The 27,557-nt window shown below is 40.2% G+C and overlaps 5 protein-coding genes across 5 annotated transcripts; 1 reads left to right on the forward strand and 4 right to left on the reverse strand.

The window, feature by feature from the left end:
• Window positions 1-972: 972 nt before the first annotated feature.
• LOC141019615 (inward rectifier potassium channel 2-like) lies at window positions 973-2,289 on the reverse strand. The gene has a single exon (XM_073494583.1). The coding sequence runs from the start codon at window positions 2,287-2,289 to the stop codon at window positions 973-975; it is 1,317 nt and encodes a 438-aa protein (XP_073350684.1).
• Window positions 2,290-6,516: 4,227 nt separating this feature from the next.
• Window positions 6,517-7,710, reverse strand: LOC141020152 (inward rectifier potassium channel 16-like). The gene has a single exon (XM_073495216.1). The coding sequence runs from the start codon at window positions 7,708-7,710 to the stop codon at window positions 6,562-6,564; it is 1,149 nt and encodes a 382-aa protein (XP_073351317.1). The 3' UTR covers window positions 6,517-6,561.
• A 7,314-nt stretch (window positions 7,711-15,024) lies between these two features.
• Window positions 15,025-18,534, forward strand: LOC141019963 (neuronal acetylcholine receptor subunit alpha-5-like). The gene is made up of 8 exons (XM_073495001.1): window positions 15,025-15,120; window positions 16,508-16,614; window positions 16,700-16,869; window positions 17,398-17,519; window positions 17,721-17,931; window positions 18,017-18,172; window positions 18,265-18,375; window positions 18,530-18,534. The coding sequence occupies exons 1-8, from the start codon at window positions 15,025-15,027 to the stop codon at window positions 18,532-18,534; spliced, it is 978 nt and encodes a 325-aa protein (XP_073351102.1).
• A 1,240-nt stretch (window positions 18,535-19,774) lies between these two features.
• Window positions 19,775-23,407, reverse strand: LOC141020198 (Golgi apparatus membrane protein TVP23 homolog B). The gene is made up of 7 exons (XM_073495267.1): window positions 23,364-23,407; window positions 23,118-23,185; window positions 22,360-22,504; window positions 21,830-21,919; window positions 21,199-21,324; window positions 20,971-21,099; window positions 19,775-20,760 (listed from the first exon to the last, which is right to left on the reverse strand). The coding sequence occupies exons 1-7, from the start codon at window positions 23,373-23,375 to the stop codon at window positions 20,734-20,736; spliced, it is 597 nt and encodes a 198-aa protein (XP_073351368.1). The 5' UTR covers window positions 23,376-23,407; the 3' UTR covers window positions 19,775-20,733.
• A 1,030-nt stretch (window positions 23,408-24,437) lies between these two features.
• LOC141020210 (proton channel OTOP2-like) lies at window positions 24,438-27,313 on the reverse strand. Its single transcript, XM_073495281.1, has 6 exons — window positions 26,884-27,313; window positions 26,648-26,784; window positions 26,487-26,545; window positions 25,633-25,802; window positions 24,698-25,545; window positions 24,438-24,608 (listed from the first exon to the last, which is right to left on the reverse strand). Exons 1-6 carry the CDS (start codon window positions 27,311-27,313, stop codon window positions 24,438-24,440), a joined length of 1,815 nt encoding a protein of 604 aa, XP_073351382.1.
• Between the last annotated feature and the right edge of the window lie 244 nt (window positions 27,314-27,557).

Below are 27,557 nucleotides of genomic sequence, written 5' to 3' on the forward strand. Positions count from 1 at the left end.
TGTAACTTAGCAGCACTTATCATCAACATTCATAACCTCGGCTCAGGGTTGAGCTTCCCGTCACGTTCCTACCACTGATCTGTATTGCACATTAGGACATGAAGACCTGCAAGGAGTGGCAGTATACTGCACAGTAAATCACCTCTGAATGCTTCTTCTTCTTCTTCCTGTAACATATACTGCAGCCTGTGTTCAGTCAAACCAGTACTGGGACTTTTCTTTAGGACACAAACTGCAAACTCTTGCGATACTGAGACAAGATGATAGGTAGCGTAGTGTACTTGTGCTCGTAATCTCTCGCAAAACATCTCTTTTCTGCAACACCAAGCCCACCGCAGTGAAGAAGACTATAAATATACTTTGCTAAGAGTCCAGCTCATTAACAAACAGTAGTCTTTGTGCAGGTGGTTAAAATGGGTTTTTAGTTGCATTTAAAATAAGATCCTTGAAGTTTAAATGACTAAAAATATATAAATTTAGGTTGGCATTTGAAAACAAATCTCAACATTTCAGGCTCAAATGTTTTTTATCAATCTTTTGAATTGAAATTTAATATATTTTATTATTTGTATGTGACATTTAGGCCACAAGAAAGACATTTTATACCCAGGAAACTAAATGCAAAATGTGCAAACTAGGAATATGTTCTTGAATAAATTAGAAATTGCATTTTTTCCTGAACCTAATTGGCTATTCTACGAAAATATTTTAAGAAGGCCAGACTGCATGGTATGTAAGTGAAGGCATCTTACCCACTTTTATCCATCTAGCTCCATGCAACCACTTAATTTATCACCACTTTTTGCTATAAACAGTGTAACATGACTGGATTTCCATGGTGTCTTGTGCAAGAGCATCTGCATAGAGAACTTCATAGTCAAATCACAGTCTTTAACAAACTGCCATGCATTATAAACAACAGCAATCAGACCCAAAGTTAAGCTTATAACGTATCCGTCTTTACCTCTGTGGTCATATTTCTGATTCTGCCGTCAAAGGCCTTGATTCTAGAGGCAAAGAGTCCAGATTGCATTCAGAGTCTGACACCACATCTGTGTTTGTGTCCTCTAGTGCACCAACCTCAACACCCCTCATCTCCCTGTTTTCCTCTTCCTCAAACTCCTCCTCCATCTCGACTTTCTCCAGAGCCACCTCGTTCTCATAACAAAAGGAGTTCCTCGAGCTGGAGGCGTCGGACTTCTTCTCGGCTAGTTCCCTGGCGCTACAGTCGGGCGTGCTGGGCACCTCGTACGTGTTGTCGAAGCGAGAGTAGTCCACTTTGTAGTAGTTCTTTTCCTCAAAGAGCACCGGCTCGAAGCGGTGGCCCCAGAGGATCTCGCTGGCCACGTAGGAACTCCGACACTGCGTGGTCATGGCCGTGGCCTCGACCATGCCCTCCAGAATCACTACGATCTCAAATTCTGATGTCTCCAACTCCCGTTTGCTCATCTCGTAGAACGGGCTGTCCTCGTCGATCTCGTGCACAATGGTGATCGGAGACACCAGGAAGATTCTGTCGATGCCGCTATCAAAGCCTACGTCAATGTCTACCTGATCCAGAGGGATGAACTCGCCCTCGGCGGTGGTGCGCGACTTGAGTAGCTGGGCCCTGACGTGGGCCTCCACCAGGTGACTCTTCCTCAGGTTCCCCACACGCCACATCAGGCAAAGTTTACCGTCCCTCATGGCCACTGTAGCATAATGGCTGAACACCAAGGTCTCATTCCTCTTTTTGGGCTTGGCCATCTTGGCCATGACGGCACCAATGATGAAAGCATCGATGATGCAGCCCACAATGCTTTGGAAGACGACCATGAAGACGGCAATGGGGCACTCCTCTGTCACATAGCGGTAACCATAGCCAATAGTGGTTTGGGTTTCCACTGAGAACAAGAATGCAGCGGTGAAGCTGTCCACATTGGAAACACACATCTGAGTCTTATTCTCTAAGTCCCCGTACGAGAGGGCCACTACCCAGAAGACTAAGCCAAAAAACAACCACGACAGCAGGAAAGAAAGGCAGAAGATGAGCAGCATCCAGCGCCAGCGGATGTCCACGCAGGTGGTGAAGATATCTGCCAGGTACCGCTGGCCTTTCTCACTCATATTGATAAACTGCACATTGCAGTGGCCGTCCTTCCTGACGAAGCGGCTCTGATGTTGGTGCTCTGTGTGAGGCTTGTTCACATTGCCATTTCCGTAACCATTCGGGACGGCGATGGCGGCCAGCTTCATGCCGTCTTCCTCAGAAGACACAATGCTGTAACGGTGGCTTCGCACACTCCCCATTACTTCCGCCTGGGAGGGCTGGGCCGATTCTGCTTTGGAAAACAGTCTAAGTTTTTGGTAGAAGCGTTGGAGAAACAGTTTTGAATGATCCCGGGTACAGACTCAGGCAGAAAATGTGGACAGCAGGACTAGATCCTGCAGGTAAAAGGGGGTGAGCGGGGCCTGTGCTTCTGCGAGCGTGCTGTGCAGGTCACTCCTCTCTGAAGGCTGCTTTGGACCTCATCAGTGAAGTGGGCTGTGGAAATTACAGACAGAGAGAATAACAGTTTTAAAGTAATTGGCAGGAACCAGAGCAAAGATCATAGAGTGTGTGGGTGTGTGGTTACCTGCTGTCTAAATAATGCATTGTACACTCAAAGTTAGCGGCAGTATTACTGCATAACACAGACAATACACAGTGTAAGCAGTGCCTTCGGAAAGCACGGATAATGCACTGTAGATGCATATTAAAAATATTACTCAAGCACTTAGATGGCTGACAAAGTGGGAAAGGATGTTTGCTGTGCTTAATGTAAGTATTAATTAGGCAGGTCGGTCCGCAGGGAGCTGAGTCAAATTACAGATCGAGTTCATGTGAATCCAGCGAGACACTGAACAAAGATAAACTCCGCACTGACTTTAAAGGTGAACTATGTAGAAGAGAAACTGATTTTTTTTAATGCCTAAACAAACTAAATAAACAAACTCTTAAAGGACAACACAATTTCATACTGTTTTACTTTGTTTATATGTGGCAGACCCTGCCACCTTTCCAGCATCAAACAGTGTTCTGGGCCTTGTTTTCCTCTGAGAACAGCTTGTTTATTCAGTTAAGATAAAGATAAATATCTAATAAATTTGTATTATAATCTCATTAATATTGTAAATATTAAAATTCTGAGTTTGAAATTATTCTCCAAAACTACACAGTGCACGTTAGAAAGCAACGCGTTGAGTTAAAGCATGTTGAATGATAGTTTCAATAACTAATTCACGATTACAGTTCGCACCAGCACATCATGGAACGAGATTAAATGAGCCTCGCAGCTTTTCAGAGAAGATGAGTGTCTTTCTCTGAAAGCCACAGTGTCATACAGTATGTAACAGAACAACATGGACGACTAAATTAGAAAAGATATTGACTTGGTGTGTGTGGTCTGAAAGGTCCATTAAAATACAACACCACAGGCTACAAAAGGCCACGGTCGGCCAGACGTGCACTGCGTGTGCCCAAATGACGCCCCACCTCCAGTTATGACCGTCATCAGCGTCGAAGTGAAGTATGGAATAAAGTCTCGTCGTCAGAAATCCTAAATAAACTCTCCTTGATTTAGTTTTTGTCCAAAAGGAAACTTTTCTTGTCATTTTTTATTGAATTTTCTCATTTTCTCTGATAGCGATCAGCAGTCATGTGGGACGTGATGTGCCGGACGTGATCCCAAATCCTCCTGCATCGTCTTTGTTTTTCTCAACTACATGATGTCACCGCTGTCGACCAGAAATAGCAACCTGTCACGCACACTATTGGGAGTATGGGGCTCCATTCATTCACAGCTCCGAGCTTGCCAAAGAATGTGGTTTGTTCGATTTTTCGTGATTTTGTGTAGGATGAGGATGAAAATGTAGCAGCAGGGCTGGATTTTTCTGTCTTATTCCAACTCTTGTAGCGAGAACCTCTTTCTTCTACGCACAATTTCGAGTTGACCTCATGTGCACGCTGGTCACTCAGTCGTCTGTTTGTTTAAGGAGTATTTTGGCTGCACAGAGGCCTGTCTAAGAGAGAAGTAAAGATCGAGAGGTGGTACTTTAATACATTTATCTAAAGCAGCCTGTATGTTCTGAAAATAGGAGAACGCAACTCTTAACTTTTGTGGTGTTGGTGCACTGACACTGATGTCCTGCTCTCTCTCCTCTCTGTCACAGTTTATTGGAGTTTCTTTCATCTGCTCACTATGTCGCATCCCTTATTAAAGCAGGTTGGTACATGGTGACAGGCCAAGGCTTCCAGACAAGGCTGCACAACCTGTGATTGTTTGTTTTGCATGTGTGTCTCAATTAGAGTCAACTGCTGAAGCAGATGGAAACTGGTTACATAAAGCTGCTCTATTTATCATTACACAAATCAATAACTATGGCCGATCATTCGGCAGATGCTGTCTTTTGATATCAGGTTTTGCAACACCTATTATTTTATAGTAGAAGCCTTATATATTTTTACATTAGTGGCACATATTTGTATTGATTTATTGCTCATGTGTTCATACTTCATAAAAAAAAAAAAATGTTTTACATGTTTAGACATCATTATCCAGTCTACATCCTGCAATCTCCAAGGGCAGATGAATGAAAAAAGATAATAATATTAATAATAATAATAAAAAGAGAGACAATAAATTCACTTATTGTGAATAGTGGTGATGTTTAAAGCTATATTATAACAAATGACACAGTATTTCTTATCAGTTTGAGTATTTTGATCTCACTCTCATAATTACAGATAAATCTTTCCCTCTTGTTTCTCCTACCTGTTGGTCCCCGCAGCGCAAATCTGCCGTCTTCTTGTTGTAATAAGTCCCATATGCGCCGGATATGATGATGCGCACCGCGTCCCTTTTAATTCTTTTAATAACGTGTTCACTTAGTTTCCCATCTGGCGCTGTGAATCCTGCCATAACCCTCTCCAGCAATACTGAGTGAGGAATATGTTTCTCGTTGCACAGACAGACTTTAAAAACACGTGTGCCTGGCCCCGCCCCCAACGTCGCCTGGGCAGCCAATAGGAAGCTGCAGCGCCTGTTTGGAGGCTCTGAGCCCCACATGGAGGGTTTAGATACAAGTATCATCTGGAGTCACAATCTACATTTTTTTTTAAATCTAAAACTTGACGTTTAAACAGGAAACAGGTTAGTTGGACCTCCAGAGTGGCTCCAAAAAAGCCACATGATGTGTGAAGTTAGTCAAACTCTCATAATTAATTAATGTTAATTGGAGTTTAAACTTAATTGATGTCCTTTTCTCCATAAATCTGTGACTTTCAAAATAAAGTAACACTGCTGGAGTGATGGTGAGCTCAGTGAACACAAGGTGGCGGTACAGAGCTGGAGGGAGGATAGACTCACACACAGGCAGTGGTGGAAAGTAACTAAGTACTTGACCTGAGTATTCCCATTTTCAGCTACTTCACATGTCTACTTCACTACATTTCAGAGGCAGATATTGTACTGACTATTTATTTGACAGTTTACAGATTGAGTTTAATAATACAAAATAATGATCAACCAATAAACAATGACGTCACATTAAAGATTCAGATAAAACTTTATTGATCCTAGAGGGGGAATTCACAAGCTACCCAGCAGTTACACTTATAAAGTAGTTTAACCACCTTTACAGGCTTCAACATTAAAGTGATGCATAAGACACATATATATTCTGCATAATGAGTACTTTTACCTTTGGTACTTCATATTTTGATGTTTAAACTTTCAAAGTATTTTGCTTTAACGTATCATTATGAAGTAAAGGTTCACAGCACAGTGTAATGAATATAGAATAATGAAACCATCTGCGCTTAAAAATGGTGCCAGGTTGGCAGCCTGACACCATTTCTGTCTACTTTCGTATCTATATTATAGATTAAATTATTTTTTAAAACTCACATTTTGTTATTGGCATTGTTATCGTTGTTTGCGTCTCAGAGGAAAACAGAAACTATCCGGTTGTCTAACCGTAACCCTGACAACAATACCACTTGGAAATGTGAGGAGGTGGGAAAGTTGTCTGTTGCCACTTTAAGTAAAGATAGTAACCTTTAACCTTTGTACTTACTTAAACTGGCAATAGACAAGTTTTTGCTTTAACATATCATTATGAAGTAAATATTTATTGCACAATGTAATGGACATAGCTTAATGAAACCATCTGCATTTGGAAATGGTGCCGGGTTGGCAGCCTGGCACCATTTCTGTCTACATTCATATCTATATTATGGAGTTAATGATTAAAGTATCGTAAGTACAAGATCTAAGTATATCTTCAGCCTCTGTGCACAAGTACTGGCATCACATCATGTGATTATTGCTTTAATTCATGTTTCAGAGTTTTAAAGCAACAATGCAACTTTTATTTGACTTACATTTGTGCTAATGGATTTTATTCATCTGAAGCATAAAAAACATAAACACTGTATATAAAATCCCATATAAATATATTTACAGGAGCACATCTCTTAAACCTAGCATTTTAGGATAAGTCCACTCTATATTATAAAATGTATTTTTATGTTTGTTGAAGCTACAAACAGGTTTGCTGCATCACCTCTCCAGTGACGTCAGGATTCACGTGGCGAATGTGCCCGTTCCTCTTGACTGATGGAAAGTGTGAACTGTGGGACCGACCGCCCTCAGCAGGACGTCTCCCCCTGTCAAACTCCTCTGCGCTGAGCAGGGGCACGGGCACCCACTTCGTCACGTTGAACAGAGCGTAGTCCACCTTGTAGCGCTTCTTGCCCACTTTCAGCATGTCCTGGAAGCGCTGACCCCAGTGGATGTCTGCTGGAGAATATGAGGTTCGCGTCTGGTGGAGCATACCTGTGGAGTCACCGGTGTAGGTGAAGGACACCACCAGCTCAAAGTTGTCCTCCAGCAGGTCTTCAGGGCCCAGGCTGTAGAGGGGACTGCTGGGCTCCAGTTTGTGAATAATGGTGGCCGGTGTGGCGAGGACGATATCTCGATTCTGGATGTCCAGATCCTGGTACAGCATCACGATGGACCCTAGTGGCTGTTTGACATAGCGGACTACCTGAGCCCTGGCGACACCCTCCAGGATGTGATTGCCTCTTAAGTCCCCGAGTCGCCATGACAGACACAGGACCCCATCTCGCAGGTTGACCACTGCACACCTGCTAAAACCCACCGTCTGAGCTCTCTTACGAGCAGACGCCATTTTAGCAATAACAATACCAATCACGATAGTGTCGAGGAGGCAGCTGAATATATCTTGAACTGTCACCACAATAATGGCCACCATACAGTTCTCAGTCATCCCCCTGAAGCCATAACCAATAGTTGCCTGGGTCTCCATCGAGAACATGAAGGCTCCAGTAAAGCCTCGCACGTTCTCCACGCAGGGATTGTTATCTGGATTGTCAGTGTCTCCATTTACATGTGCAATGAGCCAATAACAGAGTCCGAAAAAGAGCCAAGAGAGGATGTAAGAGAGGAAGAAGATGAGGAACATCACCCTCCAGCGGATCTCCACAAGAGTGGTGAAGATGTCCATCAGGTAGGGGCTCCAGTCCCCAGGGGCCTTCTGGAAAACCACAGGGAACCTGCCATCTTTCTGCATGTAGCGTAGTCGCTTGGGCTCATCTTGCCTGCCCAGTGTGTGGATAGTGGTGTAGTGGGTGTCAATGACGACCTGCTCGCTCCTTTCTGAGCTCATCATGACCTTCAGTCTCCTGGGAAGACAGACATGAGATGGACATTTTCAAAACAAAGTCATGGGTTCATTACACGTGACTAAAATGTAAAAGGTTCTCAGACTTGTTTGTCAAGCTTAATCCTTCATGTTTGAGCAGCCCAGGTCACCCAAAGCCTCAGGCAGTGCCCCGCTGAGGGAGCGAAAAATCTACTACAGGAGCACGAGTTTCCTACCGGTTGATTATTTACCAGGACTCCCATTACAGTCTGAACACCGTCAAAATGACTTACGCTAAAAGATCTCAATAATCACTTCAAGGTCTATTATTGGACCAAGTGTAATCATGCAGAGGATTTTTTTATTCAGCTTGCTTTCTTGCTTTCTATCGGTTCAATTACAGCTGTGATCGTTCTTGGTAAGAATCAAAAAGAGTTATGGGAACTATACAGACATCTGTGAATTAATTTCATATTTCAACACACGAAATTGAAGTTGCTCAAGCGAGAAGACAAAACAAAGTACGCAGTAGCCGTGTTTATCATAATCAAGTAAATTACAAACAGCCGCACTCTTGCTTGTTTTGAGTGAATGATTCAGATGGCTAGGCCTGGGAACACCCATGAAATGATCAAAACTTAAAAGAAACTAAATACAAAAACAAATACGTCACCCTACATTGTGCAAGTGGAGAATTGTTCCGTGTAATGCATATCAATTTTCCTCATCTTAATAGAGTTTATGTGTCATGTGTAAGAATTAGCCACCTGTCAAGTTCCTCCTCAAAACAAACAGGGGCCAGCATATCACAAGTGTAACCGCTAACTGTAGCTGCCGTTAGCTTGTTAGCTCTGTTAGCCGTGCATCTAGTGGTCCAGACGGGGAGCACAGAGCACCAGGGGAGTGTTGTTGTTTACACTGCTAGCATGCTTGGACAGGGCTGGGGCTAGTTGGTTAGCATGCTAACTTCAGAAGTTAGAATACAATGATTTTGATGTCGTCAACCCTCAGTGACAAATAATTCAATGTCATAAAGTATATTTGGACTCTGACATATCCCATGTTTACTTTTCATTTCTCATACAAGCTTTTTTGGCATCTTTCAGACACACCTTATATTTCTGTCCTTCAAACACCTAATGCTCAGAAGTCTTCAGTGTTGACCTGGTTCAGGAATTGATCTTAGCCACGAGCATCCAACCAGATTAACAAAGGCTTCGGGTCAGGGACTCTATTTCCCACTGGGAAGAACCTCTTTTTAATCAGTTTGGCTTATCTTTGTTGTTTTGAGTTGAAGTCTGTGGCTTCCAGATGTGACCCAAAACAAGTGCAAACAGGGAGCCGCCAGCAGGAATTTGACAACAGCTCTAAACTTACTTAATATAGAGAAATAATAATAATAATAAAAGATTATTTGGTACTTTGTGTCTTACTTTGTGGCCTCAGAAGCTGTCGGCCCAAAAATGTAAAAAACAAAACAAAAACAAAACAGGCTTTATTGTCAAGTAATTGTTCATTAAATCAAAATGTGTCTCGGGTAATTAAGCCAAACCTCGACCTCAATGCGGTGCAGTTATTCATCTTTTTATCTTCATGAGGGTAAATTATTACCATCCGATCACTTCTGCCAGCTCTCACCCTCCAAATGTTTCCTCGGATGTCAAACTTTAACTAAACCACCTTCTTTTCGGTAACACATAAAATGCAACAACGTCTGGGCTTTTTGTTTTAATCTCTTTAATAATAGCTGTAATCTGACAGTTGTCACTGATAAAAGAGACACTATCAAGTTAAGTGTGAGAACATAATGCTGAGTAGACCCACAAAGTGATCAATAATTGAAGCCATGTCCTTCCTTGCAAGACTTATCTGGAGTTTTACTGCTTAATGAGACGCCTGAGATCACGTAGCTAATGTTAATCTCAGTCTGCGATGATAAGCCCTAATTTTACACCTCTGGTTGTTTTATCGTGTTGCCAAACAATTGTCGGTAACTTTCAGATTTCTTGGTTGTAGTGCAGTCGTTACAACACTGTTCCTGGCATTCAGATAAACAAACAATTATACTCAGACTGAAAGATTGTAAAATTATGCGCCGTCATGCTCGAGACCTTTAGAAGAAAACCACATTCTAGTTAGTTTTGTGTTTCATGAAAGGCTCAGATTTCTTTTTGCATTGACGCAGCACTGTTGCATGGCGTGTGGCGAGCAGGTTACCAAGTCAACATGCATTTGTAAGTAGGTGAATATTTGACTCATAAACAGCAGCGTGTCACAGTTTTCAGACAGCTGCAGCCTGATTTCCACACAGAGTCCATGGACAAGGACAAGGTTACAGGACAATAATCAGGTAGGAAAAAGGTCAGCGGGGCCTACCTGCCCACCCTGCAGCAGGGTCACAGACGAGTGGGAGAAATTACCAAGATTAGAGTGTATGTTAAGGTTCAGCGCCTCCAAGATTATTCTGTCCATGTATATCAGCTTAACTTGTATGTTTGTTAATCTCTACTTTCTTACATTAAGTATGTCCCTTATTTTATTTATGTTTGATCCATATTAGTTATAATCTGATCTTTGTGGGAGTCTCTACAATGACTAACCATCAGGGACAGAGGTAAATAAATAGATATTAGCTGTGGCTGGATGGAGAAAACAGGTTTTGATCTATTATTATCATGATTAAATTAATAGTTTGGCCTCCTCTTTATGTAAATCCAGCTCCGTGCATATTTACCTTTGTCTTTCTTTTGTTGAGTCCATCTGCATGACTATGTGACTACACTGAAAGCCGCTGTCACGGCAGTCTGTGCTACGTGAGACAGCAATAGGCTGGAGTCGGATTTCTAAATTAAATGTCATGAATCCTGAACAATCGCCTTGCGTTTCCGTGCACATCTCCCCTTATACATCCCAGTTCCATGAATTATTTTTATTTTTATTTCCTTATAGGTGTGTCTGTGCTGGCATTTCTTTTTTAAAATTTCAAACAATGCAGTTGATGTGCTACAATATGTTGATTTTACCCCATATTTAACATTAATTCAATGCAAAATACTGTAAAAACATAGAAAACGTGTGATGTTCATGTTTCTTCAATTCATGTCAATAGTTAAAAATCACTATTGCATTTGTTTGTAACTGAGTTAATTTATGGTGTTTAAAGGGTTTTTTGTTAATGAAGTAATAATACAAACTCAGAATTATTTATTTTTTCCATAACTGAATGAACAAGCTGTTCTCAGAGGAAAATAAGGTCCCAAGAACACTGTTTGAAACTAGAAAGGTGGCAGGGTCCGCCACATATAAACAAAGTTAAACAGCATAAACTGTGTTGTCCTTTAAGGTCAGTTTGTTCAATCATGAAAACAAAGAGAGTTTGTTTATTTAGTTTGTTTGGGCATAAAAAATCAGTCAATACGTTTTAATAAAAAATCATTATTACAACTTGTCCCCTTCTCTGCTTATTCCTGTGCACCGTGTACCCATTCAGCTGCATTTGTAATTATTAACTAATTATTAATAACTTCAAACTACTCACAAGAAGTCTAATTAAATCTTTAACGCTTCATTCTCACCACTACATTTCTGCACGTTCATGTAGAAACACAAAGCCAAACTAAATTTCTCTCCAGCAAAGAAAGTTGAGAACTTTTAATATGTCACAATTCTTATTTGTGACATTAAATGAGTCTAGTATACCTACAGCACACATAGGATATTTCAATATTCACTTACTTGTGTGGTAGAAGTGAGAGAGAGTTTGTCAGGTGTCACATGAGCCCATCAGTTGTGCCGAGCATTAAACGATGTGTTGCCACAGTGGAAGTCACCTGTGAGTTTCGTTGGCTGCAGAGTGCTGGGGGCCGGCCCGGTCCTGAGGCAAAGTCCCACTTTGTTCTGATATCACAGCAATCACTTCCCTCTAAAACCGTATTGGTCAATCTGAAAGAATTTATGACCTATGGAATATTTCAGAGCTTCCTCCAGACAAAAACACCAAATGTTTTCTGTTCACCTGTTTGTTTCTGGATGGTGAGCTCGTCGTGATTGTGCAGCTTGAACAGCCACGAAATGACAACAGCAGAGAAATATTAGTGATTCATAGCGGGTCATTTCACAGCTGTGTAAATTTGAGTCATTTTCCTTCGGATTTCCGTGATTCATTAGACAGAAAGTTTAACCTTTGCTCCATCGGGTGGAGGATTTTCTTTGTCTCACTCGTCCTCAATTTGGTTCTGATAAGACAAGAGAGATCACAGCTGAGCCGCCGGGACACACTGACTCTTAAACCACGTTTATTGCCGCCATAAGAGCATCCAAAGCTGTTGCAATTAGGTCGACAACGCCAAAACAACCTTGTTGTGTTTTTAAAAATAGAACGTGACCCTTCTGAAACCCTTCTGGTTCACGGTGTATTGGCTTTTTGAAGATGATGTGTGAAGACAGAGATAAGAGACATTCCTGTAAGAGATAACCCGGAGAGAAAAGTTCATCAGTCTGTCATTTACAGGCAGCGAAACCAGAGATGGACAGAAAATAGTATTACTTCCTTTACATAATAATGTGAAAGGACGGTACAGTAGATTGATTAACTTATTGATTTAAGCGTCCCGCTCCACGTGACGAAGAAAACATTCCAAGATGTCCACTTAACACAACTGACATGTGAACATCTCTCAGCTACCTTTTATCTTTTATTAGATGCGAGCCAAATAAACCTGATGACACATATATTGTAGCTCATGAGTCAACAAAATGTAAATATGAGATAGATAATCATCAACTCTATAAAACAGAACAACTGTCAGGACACTGAAAGTAAAAACACTCGAGCTGTCAGCAGAAAAACAACATAATAAAACAGCAGCACGTCTGTGTGTTTGAGTGTGACTGTGTGGGTGTTAAAGGTGCAAAGATGTGTTTTGTAGTATCATCTGTAACACTTTATGATACAATACAATGCTACTGTACCTGCTAAATGTAGATACAGAGGGAGAAAACAAGACTATGGGACAACAACAACAATTAGCCGTTTTAGAGGAAAGGAGAAATAAATTCTACTCTTAAAACACAAGTTTAACTCTCCGGCACTGAACCCTGTAATTAATATTTATTTCTCCTTCTGTCCAAAGTGCCCAATTATTAGCCCCTCGTTTCCCTCAGCCATACTTTATTGGTCCTTGATTGAAATTACACCTTAAACAGGGGGCTGTGTTATAAAGCGTTACCATATCGTACTGATAAAACCACGTACCTGTTTCCAGGTGAGGTGCCAAGAAGGGACGAAATTTTCCACTAATCCCAGTGGAGGGAGTTGTTATTCTGACATATCATAGACAAAAAGGTGATAACCTCAGTGCTGACTGATAATGACCAGGCCAATCAGTTATGACACAAGTACGGCAGATTTATGTAAGTTAAAGCACCTCTTTCTCAATGATCACATACCTGAGAAATATAAAGCAGATCATTTTAATCAGAGTGTATAAAGTGTTAATAAGGGATAATTGAGTTGAGTTAGGTTCAACTGGTCGCTTTTAATGACGTCCTTTATGTCCTTTTGGTGTTTGTGCAGGTTTGGAAGATATGAAGGCAATCTTTGAGCTTTCCCTCGTCAGGTCCTACTTTAAATTGTCAACCTTTAATAGGTTTGTTATGAATGTACCAGTGTTACAGTCATTTTCAACATCCCTTTTTCATAAGGCTCTTCATTTGAGATGCCAACAGCTCCAGCAGGGAGTTGAAAAACATCTGTTTTAACACTTTGGGGTCCAGTTTGATTTGAACTGTCCTCATACCACACACATGTTGTTGTTTTTCTATTCTACTATAAGTCTGACTTCTCATTTAGTCAATTAAAAAAATTATAAAGTTTCCAGGATCCCAAGATACATAACACAAAATTACAGACTCCTGTAAAAATGTCTGAATATTTTGTGACAATCATTCAAAATATATATAGAACAGATCAAGGCTTTAAAATAAGATTGTTTGACCATTTAAACACATAAATACATAAAGAATGTAATAACTAAACTATAATACCATCTATTTATATGTCACAAAAAATATGTTTTTAATGCTTTTTCATCAAAAGTCACTGGAAATATAAATAATTCAAAAACACATATCATGGTCTGCATCATCAGCACTTGATAAATAAATAAATAAAGTTATGTAACTGTAAATAAAACATGCTCAGTTTTGAAATTCAAACTCAGAAATATCTTTTTTTCCCCCCATAACTGAATAAACAAGCTGCTCTCAGAGGAAAGTAAAGTCCCCAGAACACTGTTTGAAGCTTGAAAGGTGGCAGGGTCCGCCAAATATAAACAAAGTAAAACAGTCTTTCAAGGTCAGTTTGTTTACTCAGTTTATTCAGTCATGAAAACAAAGAGAGTTTGTTTATTTAGTTTGTTCAGGCATAAAAAAAAATAAATTCTCTTCTAATTAAAATGTATTGCCCAAAACTACATACTGCACCTTTAATATATAAAAGTACATGTTGTGTCCGTGCAATTGAAATTATATGAAGATTGTAATTAGCGTTATGTAACATAATGAGCTTGAAAACCTGAAGTCGTGATCCAGCTGTCAAAACAAAGTGTCTTTAAAGGCCATCCTGTGTGAAGAAAAGCTTCCCCCCGACTGCACTGAAACCACTCGTCTCACGTCTTTGTCCTGCATCATGACTGGGCGACCTGACTCTTTCAGATAAACTCGTGTCTCTGTTATTGTCTGCTTCAGCTCATGACAGCCACAGTGCCTTTTGTAATGCAGAGCAGCGTGGCCAGCTCTAATGACAAACAGCAGCTGGAGCCACCTGAGTCTGCTGGCAGGTAAACAGACAGTGGGAGTAATTCAGTGTTTACACAGGATCACTGAGGGACACGCTGAATACTTATGCAATCAATCACACAATGGTTATCCTGCACACTATTGTGGGTCAGTCATATTGTCTTGCCGTGTGCCTATGCGGTAAATATGTGGTTGAACGTCACAGACAGTCCTATTTAAGTGTCATGTCAGGCCGAAACCTAAAGAAAGGAGCAGAAACAGGGAAGCTAACAAACACATCTGTCAGTCACTCTGCAGTTATTAGTCATGCATGATGCTAATAGTCTCATTCCTGCAGTGAGGAAGTCAGAAATGATGAGATTTTTAACCAACAGTCTGTGGAAATCAGTCCTCTTACTGAGTCTGCTGACAGTAGGTAAGTGTAACTGAAAAAAGGAAGTATTTCTGAAAAATATTCAAAGCTCTGTCTCACATGTATCTCTGATTTCAGGATGTGGACATGCTGGTTCCGTCTGCACGAGTCGCAGATGTCTGGCTGAGATGTTGATCAAGAAAGAGTATTTATCTCAGCCACAGAATGAAAGCTGCCTCCTGTTGATCCGAGTGCCGTTCGTCGAGTACCAAACTCTGTCAGTCGTAAGTATCGTCTAACTGAGGATTCATTCATTTTTTAAATACCAAATTAATATTGTTCCCTGTGTTGTTATCATTAACAGTGGTGCAAGAAGTATTCAGATCCTTTACTTAAGGAAAAAAGTAAAAATACTTCACTACAAGCAGAAGTCCTGCATTACTTTAGTAAAAGTATTATCAGCAACATTTACTGAAAGTATAAAACATAATTAATATTTATCCTTCTGTACTTCTGTAGATAGTTAGAGATACATTTAAACTACTTTTTATACCGTTGGGTAGTTTAGTCTACACTCTAAAAACTAAAATGCACTGTAAAATCTTTTTTTTTTAAAATATTGAGTACATTTCAAACCTGTGAAATGTTTAAAATTTACTTGAATGAATTGAGTCAGCATGAGTACAAAAAAATAAGTAGACTGGAATAACTAAGTTTCATATCAGGGCAATATAAAATTAAGTCAATTCAATGATAACCTTGAGCTAAAACAGCAAAAACAAGACATTGTATAACAAGAAAAATGTGCTACATTCACTAAATGTTTTATCTTAATTAATACTGTTACAGTTACTTTGTAGGAGCCCTCCTGCCCCAATCAAACATACACAGAAGCTAGAGTGACAATAATTAACAAGAAAAAGTGTCAGTGAACTCTTGTCATGGTGTTTTTTTTCTTTCTTTCACTTGGTTAGGGTGCTGTGAAAGTTCAAGCTGTCTCTGGTTTCTCTGGTGGCTGTAGCAAAACCAACAATCGCTTCAGTGATATTCATAAATCTTAAAATAGAATAGAAACGTCTGCGTGTACAGCAGTGCGTCATATTCGATAGCTTTTTTCTGTGAGAATCAAACCAAATCAATGTTATTTATATATCACAATCACATTTCCTCATTGGGGCTTCAACTGGAACCATTGTAACGCTTCCAACTAAAACAAGAGGGTTTTAAAATCATCTATTCAGTCTAAGAAGAGGGAGATGTTTTTCAATCCATGAAGGAAAACTTAGTTCATCACTAATATTCAAAAGAGATGCCTGTAAATCTTCAGATGTCAGAAAACACGTTTGTTTGGCACAGACCCCAACAAAAGTCTTGGATTGGATTTAAAAGTACTTCGCACTTTCTCACATCCTAGCTCTTCTGGCAATTTGTTCCACGTTTGAATACAATTTTGAAGTTGATTCTGTGAGAAGCTGGAAGCCGATACAGTGATACGGGTGTCAATATTCTGTCTAACTACATTCATCATCTTATTTTAACAGGACACAAAGAATCTGCGCCTCATCAGTCGTCTGCAAGCCTCACTCGTAAGCTCCGACATGTTTATAGACGGACAAAAAAAGGAAACAAAGAGCGTCTGTTAATCTTATACATTTTGATTTAAACCTACAGGAATGGACAGATGATGAGTTGGCGTGGGACAAATCAGTTTATGAATACGATCAAGTGGTCCTGCCGGTATCTAAAATCTGGACCCCAGAGCTTCATGTGACAAACGGGTCAGTCAGTTACACAAAACAGCTTCCAACTGTTACCAACAATTCTTGACATCCATGTGACGCACCTGTCGTCTCTCTGCTGCAGGATCATAACGACCATGAAGCACAGCTCCCACGATCTGCTGCTGTACAGTAACGGCACAGTGAAGCACACCGTGATCATAAATGCGGAGATTAACTGTGAAGTCAACCTGTTCAACTATCCCTTCGCTGCTGACAGCTGTCCCGTCGCTATCCAAGCTTGGACCGCTGACGGTGAGCTCAGCGATTCACTGAACAAATATTATACAGCAAAATATCATCATTTTACACATCTGTTATCATTCTGAAGAAGATTGTGATTGATCTGCTTTAGTCATGAATGTTTAATCCAATTATTTAAAGGGTAACTGCACCATTTTTTACACATTAAAGTGTGTTTACAGGTCTTGAGGAGTACTACTACATATGTGAAAACAGTAGTGTGAAGCCTTTTGTGACTCCAGAGGGAGCTGCAAGTGATCTGATAAATTGCCTCCAGTGATGTCACTCTGTGGCTAAGGTGCATTGTGGGTAATGTAGTTGCCAGGTTTTGAAAAGCAGTCCACTAGTCTAGCATTGATGGACTTGAAATTGTAAAATAAATGATCAAAATAGATACAGCAGAACCAGGGAAATTGCCTTTTATATTGCATTGTGGGTAATGTAGGCTCTGGGTTTTTGGAAGAAGCATGCGTGGAATAAAAAAACGATGCTGCAGGATGTGGAGTGCTCCTTTAAAGACTTCTTCTGTACGCCTTGTAGGATGTGGTACAGAGCTGCTGTTGGGTGGTTTGAAAGTGGTTGACGGCACCCACGGAGACTGGAAAACCGAGAATGCGTTCTACGCGAGAATATTAAACAGAGATGACCGAAATTACATCATGGTAAGTTCAGGAACTTGTGAAATCGTAGTTTATACTTAATGATTCACCAAGTTCCTGCAAAAGTGGTGTTAACCCAACAGTGTTAAACTTTAAAGAGCAGCAATCGACCTCTGTGATTGTGACATGTCTGACAGGGTCCTATAAACAATGGAAAAGCAGTTTCTATATTGTACGATTAAATTCTGTGTCATACTCCTTCAGGTGGAGTTGCGTATCAAGTACCTCAACCCCTTCATAACGTTATTCCTGCCCAGTATTCTGATCATCTTGGCTGATGTGATCAGCTTCGCTCTGCCGCTGGGAGGTGGTGAACGCAATTGCTTTAAGGTCACTCTGGTGCTCAGCTTCACCATGTTCCTCATCATCCTCAACAATGAGCTTCCTGGAGACGGCCAGTGCAGCCCGATCATCCGTCAGTCAGACACAAACACACACATGCTACCTAATGAACAGCATGACAGTTTGAATCACTAACCGTCCGTCTGTCTCTGCTGCAGGAACCCACTTCTGTATTTCTCTGGTCTTCCTGGTGTTGAGCATGTTGGTGTCCTTGGCGCTGACAGGGTTGGCCACAGGAAGCATCAATTCCCTCTTCTGTACCAAACGGTCAGCTACCAAAAACACAGCCAACAAGGAGGAGAAAGCAGATGAAGGTGAGGAGGGCTTGATGCTCACATGGTCTTGATTTTTTGATGAACAATTAACACTGTATGACCTGCTCTGATTGCTGTTTCAACCCCAACAGAAGCCAAAGCGGACATTAGTGTTGTTCCGCTGGACGCCTCAGAGGAGCACAATCGAATGCTCAGAAAGGTCGTCAACTTCCTGGAAGATCTCGCCGCAAAGCAGCTGAAAAGTGAGAGATATCAGAAGATCGCCAAAAGAATCGACAAGATATATTTCTGGTCGTATTTAATTTTTGGCAGCATATACTTTTTTGCCATGACTTATGTGATGGTGAATTATAAATGTTCAGTTAACCATTTTGATTTCTGGTACTAATATAACAGGTTAACTGTGTTTCTTAAGGAACAGTTCACCCAAAAATGAAAATTTTGCCATCTCACCTCCATGCTGATGGAAAGTCAGGGGAAGTTTCTCAAGCTTTGCAACAGAACAGCGTTGCAGCGTTCTCCTAAGCCACTAAAGTAGATGGGGACTTGTTTCAAAATGTTTTTAAAAAACTGAAAGTAAACATGAACTTGCAAAACATACATAATATTTACACCCTTTTAAAAGCTGAAATCTGCCAAGCTAAAAGCGTTAGCACTCGATAGCAATCATGACTGAATTTTCATTTTTGGGTGAACTTATTCTTCAAAGCTGCAATACGTAAGAATTAGCCAGGTGTCGAATCTATACTGAAACAGGGGTCTGCATATCAGAGTAACCGCTGATGCTAACTGGAGTTGCCATTGGCTAGTTAGCTTGACTGGAGGTGCATCTAGTGGTCAGACTGTGTTGGTGTTTACACCACTAGCACAGGAATGCTGTACCAGAACTGGCTGTTGCTAGATTGTTAGCAAGCTGACTTCAGCAGGTATCTCTGCAACACAATACATACGTCAACACTGTCATTTCTTCACACACTATTGATAGTTTTAGTACATTTTTGAGTGTTTTAAACTAAAATTCCTACATATTGCATATTTAATATTTAATGCATGTGATTACTTCTATAAAGCTGCCCTCTTCTCAGCAAGATTACTAGTTTATGACACTTGCGTTCAATATATTTTAAATATTAGATGATTTTTAGCCTGCTTGCAGTTTGTTTCTCGATGTCTAATCAAATGTGTTTGCATATTTCTGAAAATCAAACAAATAAAGGAACTTCATCTCTCACTCTTGATATAATTTTGAGTCACATGATGGATAAGACATGATTATTTAAAACCGGGACATCTACACAAGATTTTTATTCTTAAGGATTTGTATGACAGTATTACAGGAAGTTATTCTGAAGGAATTTTAATCCATGGAAGAAGGTGTGATAGTAAACTGTGTCCACATAAACATAAATATATCAAATGCAAAGAAGAGACAAATGCAAAATGTGCCTTTGTTGCCACCTAGTGGTTGAATCATTCACTGCAGACAAACTGGTGACCCTCACTTATCAGGTTTCTGCACAGGTACTTTGGGTTGGATAACCAGCAGCTTGAGTTGAACCCTGTTTAAGTCTCCCATTAAAACAAAGCTGCTTAAGGGCGGCTAATGAGAGTTGAACACAACGATCTTCAGGGAACGTCTAGTGGAATTTTGACACTTTTAATTTTATGAAAACAAAATAACAAGTTCAATACAGAATGTTTAGAAAATATGATCACAGGATGTTTCCAGTGAGAAATGATGGTAAAAAGTTTATTGCCGTCTTGCTGAAAAACACAAAAATCTAACAGAGAAGTTTTGAGTAAATTCACCATTTTTGTATAAAATGACACCCGAGTACGACGCATGTCAAAGCACTTACACTTTAGAAACTTGCACCTCTCCCTACAATTGCCTGCAGTTTCATTAGCCTATAATAAAATAAAGTTTGATTAAAAAACAACATAAATAAAGCAGTTGTATAACTTTATTATCCCCAGTCCAGGTTTTAATAGCAGGCCCAATGAGGTAACATAGCTATCGTTATAAATTATTCCCCTATTATACCATTTCCTAAACAGTATATAGTGAATTCATTGGTGCTGGCTGCAAATTCAAGCTACATGTGAAACACATTTAATCTTTATATCAAAACTGCCCTGAATAGAGGACACCGTCTTGATCCAGATCCCCACAGGAATCAGACATTTTACATTACCTTCTTTAACTCCTGGTTTCAGATAAATTAACGTCTAGAAGGGACTGTGAAGCTTGTGGTAAACTCTTTACTAGTAAGGCTTTGGTAGTGATTTACATTTCAGAATTAACTTTCAGCAGTAACTCTACCTGCAGCCTGCACCACAACAACAATTGCATGAAATGCATTCCCAACAGCAACTATATTGTATTTTATTTGAATTATTGGAAAGTTTTAATCTGTGAGTCAACAAATTCAGTAGAAACAAATCATACAAAATCAGTTTTTACTAAAAACCTGAGTGAAAGCACAAGAAACCCCCCACAAAAGAGTAACAGAGCTCACAGGAATCAAGTACATATAATGTTCCTGTCCGGCGCTGCGCTCCACCACAATACAGACGATCGTCACTCGTCTTCTTCGACTTCAAGGTCTCTCTGTATTCTTCATCGCCTTAAGTGAAAAAAAAATGAAACGATAAATTGGTTTGAGTAAATTGAGTCAAAATGATCTAATTCCAGCTTCTTATGTGAATATTTTTGTCTTTCTTTGCTCCTCTATGACAGTAAACTTAAAATCTTTGGGGTGCGGATGAAACAAAACAACTAATCAACTAACTGAGAATGAAAATAATCTTTACTTGCAGCTTTACTTTTCACATACCTGTTTAAAAATCTGCACACCGAGGTAGTTCCTTGCCATGTCTCTCAGGTTGGACTGTCCACCCACTTTGCATCTAAGGTAACCGTACAGGTTGGCCCATTGTAAAACCAAGCCCATGATTACTACAGCCTGTGGGGCAAAAATCACAAACAGGAATATGCCAACAGTTAGCAGCTAATGAGTCAGCAGCAATTACATTGACATTAACTTCCAAAACACGGAACTGACCAGCCATTTAATCTTGAGAGAGAAGATGGCACTAAACACAAAAATGACCCAGAAGATCGGGCACACGATGAGTCCCAGCCAGAAGATCCGTGACTCTGCCCCAGATGTCGTGTTCAGACTGTTTGTCTGTGAAGAAACGCAAACAAGATTTTATTTCACGCTGTTCAATAAAACACAGAGAAAAGTAAATAGTCCTTGGAAATTCATGCCTGATGTGTCCTGATGTGCTGTATGATATCTCTAAGAGAGGACAATGCAGCTGTTCTATGTTACACTGCCTTCAATTGTCCCAAAAGGTCATGCAGCTACATTACACAGTAAAAGGGCTCAGCTAATGGAACAATGGCACTTAAAATCGCTGCAAGGTGTGCTCAGTCAGTGAAACTTTAGATGCACCATCTTTTCTGGACGTGTTTTACTGAGATCTCCATTACTTTCTAGAGAGTTGGGGTCACATTTAATTAGAAAAAGAAACATGATGAGTCTGTCAAACTTAGAAAGGATGTTTACCTTTCGAGATCGGTGTCTCCCAGACGAGTAAACTGCTTTTTTTTAGAAAACCTTTTCCGTGAGCTGAGAGCAGCCCTGGGCACATAACATTCTAGGATGCACCTGAGGAGCTTTTGCTTACCCTCTTTGACTCAAACACCCAGTGGCTCTTTCCATCTTCATCCACTTGATTCCACCACCGAAGGCCTACCAACAACCTGCCAGACACATTCTGAGGGGAAAAAAAGGGAATACATCTGTAAATGAAAGCCTGGTACTTTGATTTGATACTATTATAAACAAGGGACACATTGCACACCCGTCCGAATATTCACAAAACAATAAACAAAAACACATCACAGATTCAATCCAACAAGCGACATAGACATGCGCAGACAAGAGATATTGAAAAAAACACAATAAAACAAACAAAAGTACCTCACGTTCTCTTCTACAGCTTCTATAATGTGAGAATTTGATGCTTTTCTTTAACATAATTGATTAAAAAAACTGAAAACCTGTGGTCTGGAATGTTTTTTTGGACAAAACAAGCAGAAATAGGAACTTTCCACTTTTTATAAACTAAACAATTCAATGATTTACTGAGAAAATAACAAACAAGCTTTGATGTATAAAACTGAAGCATGGTTAAACACAACCTGATCTGCTCACCTTGACAGTCCAGAAGTCACATGACAGCAGGAGGATGATGGTGACCATGCAGGCAATGAAGCGACTGCTGAAGATATCACAGAATAAGTAGACCAAGATGGCGCTTGATCGGAAGAAGAGGTGGAAGAATGAGGCCAGCGGATGTCTGAAACACAGATTAAAGTTTTATTCTTTAGTTAAAAACAGAGTATTGGGTCAAAATATAGGAAAGCTTACACAGGAAAAGTGGTGGAGGAAGACTCGGGTCCTTTACTTTGGTAAAAGTACTAATGGCACGCTGTAAAAATACTCTGTGACAAGTAAAAGTCCTGCATTGAAAGTGTTACTTAGTAAAAGTATATAAGTATACTCTCTCTATTATACTATCACATCATTAGATTATTATTATTGCTGGTGCATCAATTTAAAAGCAGGATTTTTCTGTTGTAGTGTGAAGATGAAGATCTTCTTCTGATTAAAATGTCTTCCCCAAAACTACATAGTGCACCTTTAATTTACTGTTATTCAACTAGCCTAACAGATTAATCGATTTAATGGTTCAGCTTTTCTTGTTTTGGAGAGTCTCATTTATTAATTTGTTGCTTAAAGTGTTAGATTATTAGTGAATAGATAATAATAAATAGTGTATGAAAAGGAAAAACCTCAAGTAAAGTCCACATTGTACTTAAATAAACTACAGTACTTGAGTATATGTACTTAGTTACACCCCACCACTGCTTTGGAGACTTTATTACAACCACAAAAGCAGCACATCGTACCTTATATTTAATTTACTTCGCCTGATGTGATCGTCGTCTTCACCAAAAAGAGGAGCGTCCTGTGAGTCCTGAAAAACGTGAAGCACATTAGCATGTTAAAGCTAAAGCAAACATCTGTTTCCACGACTTACTATGAGTTTAAATCAATGTTAAAGTCTAAAAAACGACTCAGACGAGTTACACTATATTCAAAACCAAAAAACTGTTTCTAAATATGCAACAAATACAACATTTAGGGTCGTTTACCTGTCTCTGCATCCTGACACCTGGCGATGTACTTCCTGGTGACGTGGTTGTAAACAGAACCGTGTGCTGAGGACCCCGCGGAGGTGTGTCTTTGATCGTGCCTGAGTCAAAGGTAAGCCTAAAAATAAATAACAAACTATGTCGCATGTGCTTGTTATAATGTGGATAAATACTTTTATATCAAGCTTGTAAGCTCTTCGATAGATTTGGGAAAGCCTTTAGCTATTTAGTGCGTTTAATTAATTGACTCTTTGTTTGGGTTTTGCCTGACCAAGTCCACAGAATGACAATAAGGGGCTACAAATAAGCTAACAATTTAATTGTACGTTAAGCTGCTGATTCTTTACCGGATGAATAAATTAGATTAAGTTAATTAATATGCTCTAAGTGTCAGACAATGGTGGAAAAAAGCCCCTTCATAATTATCTCGAGGCAAAACTGGAGAAAGAAAGACAGCTAAAGTGAGAGGCTGTAACGTTAGCCTAGCTAAAATGTGTTTGCTATTTTTACTAGAAAATATCGCAGCCAGTGTATTGATTATCAAAATGTTTTGTCGTTTTCTGTCTGGTGACCAATCAATCAATCAATCAAGTTATTGTTTGAGCTCTAATAATCAATGTTTTGGGGTTTTTTTGTCCACCCAAGCTAGCATCTGTAAAGTAAATGCTAGCTAGATGTAGCTGCTCTCAGACTTATTCATACTTTAGTTTTTTCAACTGCTACAACTGTGTCTACTACAAATAATAATAGTATTAATAATAATAAATGCTGACACAATGAATCATACTCTTTACTCAGCTTATTGCCTTTATTGTGTGCATACAGAGCATGAAAAAACAAGATTAGCTTCACAATTGATTTTTGTACTTGTGAAAATAACATTTTGAAATACATTTATATCACATATACAGACTATAATGAGAGATGAGAGGATTTTTTATTTTATTTTTGTCATTATCTACTTAATAGATTTATAGACAAATGAACCATCATCAGATATAAACTACAGTTTATACAAAACAGCATTATAATGTTCAAACAGTTGGCTGTACACATTGTATGCTCCTGCAAGCATTATGAGGTCAGAAAAACCTCAAACAGACTGGCGACTGAGTGCATGCGGTAAAAGATGCCAAAAGGAAGTCCAATATTCACAACAGCAGCCCACAAGTTGAATTGGTAGAATTCGGTTTCAGCGTCGTGGTCAAACTGGGGTCTGGCTCCGAACGCCGGCATGATCCAGAGCTGTCGACCAAAGAAATGAGAGAAGAGTTTGAGAATTTGGTGAGTTTGAAAAAAGTGAATTTGAGAGAGTGAGGGAGAGTGGTACTCACTATGATGTTGCCCAGCAGCAGGAACGCACAGACTTCCTTAAGCACCCGTCTCTTCCACGTCAGTTTGGGTCTGTGCTCATCCGTGTGGCTGTGCAGGCTGTATGCTGTGAGCACTGGGACGGGCTTTTTGTCCATATCTGATCCCTCGAGGCCCAGCTCTTTGCTCGGCTGCAGCACATACGGATTTGCCATCACAGTGTCCACCGGGCGCACCTCGTGGAAGGGCTCCCGGTGTAACCCTTCGATGATGAAAAAGTTCTGCAGGCCGAGTTGGATCACCATCAGGATAGCTGCGGTCAGGTTGAGCCTGTTCAGGTGGCCTTTGGCTCCAGTTCCAACCATGGCTACGATGCTGAAATAGCTGATGATAAACTGCCCCAGTGAAGCTCCCACCAGCAGCCCCACGTCCAGGCTGCGTGTGGGGTTTTTATCTGATACGTGCTCCCTGTGGTCCACTTTGTAGACGACGCAGCCGGCCACAGTGGACGCAGACATCAGCGTCAGGATCACTATATTCATGACAAAGTGGATCATCACTGCATTGTCTTTATGGTCATCATCGCTATCATCTTTTTGCATCTCCATCTCATAGACGATGAAGGTTGCCAGACCTGCCACCACTAAGAGGACTCCTGCCACCGGGCCGAGGATTATATCCTTCAGGCGGAATTTGATGTGGTGGTGGCCGTGTTCTTCTAGTACTCTACCGACATTTTTCCACAAGACGTAGGCCATGGCAGAGGCGAAGAGACTGTACTCGATGTTGAAGGGGTACAAGTAGTAGTAGGCCTCTTTGAACATACTACATGAAGTGTGGCTGCACTTGCACTTATCGTCTCCATAACCGGCTGTAAGACATGACAGGGAACAGGTTGAGAAATCTCATATTGTGGAGTTTTATCAATCACTTTATCTATTTTGATTGCTCCAATTACCTTTACTGATGTACGAGCTTCGTCCATGGATTTTACTGACGTTGCTTGGATATTCAGGATATTCAGGATATTCAGTATGTTCAGGAGCTTCTGTTTGGTGAACTGACTCCTCAGTGACGGCAGTCATCCACACAACTAGATTTGTGGCGAGGGTGAGCATCAGCCCACAGCTGAATAAAAAGACAAGAGGGCAGCAACAGGAATTGGTGAGCAGAGACAAAAATAGTGTCAGAGAGCTGAACATAACTAACCTGATGTCAGATATTAGAGTCATATTTATAATCGGTGAGAGCAACATGTAAGTCTGTACCAGATAAGTAATAACAGTATTGCTTTTCATTTAATGTGGTTTTCAGTTTAAGAAAAAAAAGATTAGAAATGTAAAAAAAAAAAAGTTTTAAAAAAAGTTTTAAAAAATAAAATAAAAATAAAGGTGTCTCACTGGGTCAGGAGCAATCCTGAATATTTCGACTCTGATGAAGACTCTTCAGAGACAAAACGTGCAGGCTTACCCATGAGTTGATAAGGAATTTATGTTTTTTTAATGTTTTATCTTTATTGATTTTCCATTACCGAGAAAGTACATCGACACAAAAGAAAAAACACACTTGAAAAGGTCTGGATTGCCCTTTCTCCTTAAAACCGATCAATCTCTGTTTAGTGGCTCCTTCTCTTATCTTGTAATTTGATATGTAAACACTGTCTATTTCCCCCGACATTGTTCCTCTTGAGATCTTATCCTATTCTGTTCCATATTATATATTTCTGTCAAGTTAAAGGTGCACTATGTAGTTTTGGTGAAGAAATCTTAATCAGAAGAGAAAGCAATTTATTAGAATCTGTTAATCACCTACCGTGTAATGTTCCTCTGCAGCTGCACGCAGTCCTTGGAGTGGACCCAGAAAAAATACGTCTGCAGATTGATTGCACAATTTGATTAGTATTTTTGCAAAATAAAAACTCGAGTGTGATTTTTAATTTCTTTGTAATTTTAGCATTTTCTTTGCATTTTTACCTGCACAATTATGAAGACAACTTGGATCACAGGGAATGCAACTTTAACAGCAGAGTCACAGTGAAGGTATCCCACGTAGCTGGCTATCTTGAAAATGTCCATGATAATACTGAGGAGTCCAAACAGCACAAGTCCTCCTGAAGGAGCAAGAACATGTAGATGTTAAAGAGAAGGGAAAGTTATAAAATTATTCAAAATTGCTCTTTAAATAAAAAGGGAAATTAACATCTTTTTACCTCGGAGCCATACAGGTCCAGCATGGGCGTCCTTGTAAACAACAGCATTTTCGTTCTTGGCCGTGTAGAAGACGTAATAAATCATCCAGGCGGAGGTGAGGATGAGGAGGATGATGAGGAAAATCTGCAGGTCAGGGGTGCTGATGTCTACATTGTTGTAGGCAGTGCCGCTGGCCAAGGCACAGCCCAGGATCAAAATGTTGACGCAGATGATCCCGGACAGCATCCATCCCCAGTTCCGACCTCGCTCCCTCACGACCTCGCCAGAAGAGGCGTCAGATTCACATGAGCTCCCCGCTCGACCCGCCGCATTGATGTTGTTGGACAGGTGGGCCTGTTCCGTCTCCAATTCTTTGGCTGTCATGCTGCATGGTTGACAGGGACCACCGTCGGTCAAACAGTTACATAGATGACCAATGTTCAAACACATCTTCTCTCTCTGTTCACTACTGCATCTGGTTACAGGTTTACCAGCTACGCCCTCTCACAGGCTGCCTTTAAAGACAGATCCCGCCCAGGTGAAACCTTTCCACAGGAACAAAATCAGCATAATTGTCACCCTGTCAGCCCTACACAAAGGAGCGCCTTCGAATTAACACGTGGGATTTCATTTTCTAGTTTTGGCATGTAAATATGCTGTACTGAGTGAAAAACTAAAACGTTTAGCTGTATCC

This window comes from Pagrus major, chromosome 23 (assembly GCF_040436345.1).
Source record: "Pagrus major chromosome 23, Pma_NU_1.0".
NCBI lineage: Eukaryota > Metazoa > Chordata > Actinopteri > Spariformes > Sparidae > Pagrus > Pagrus major.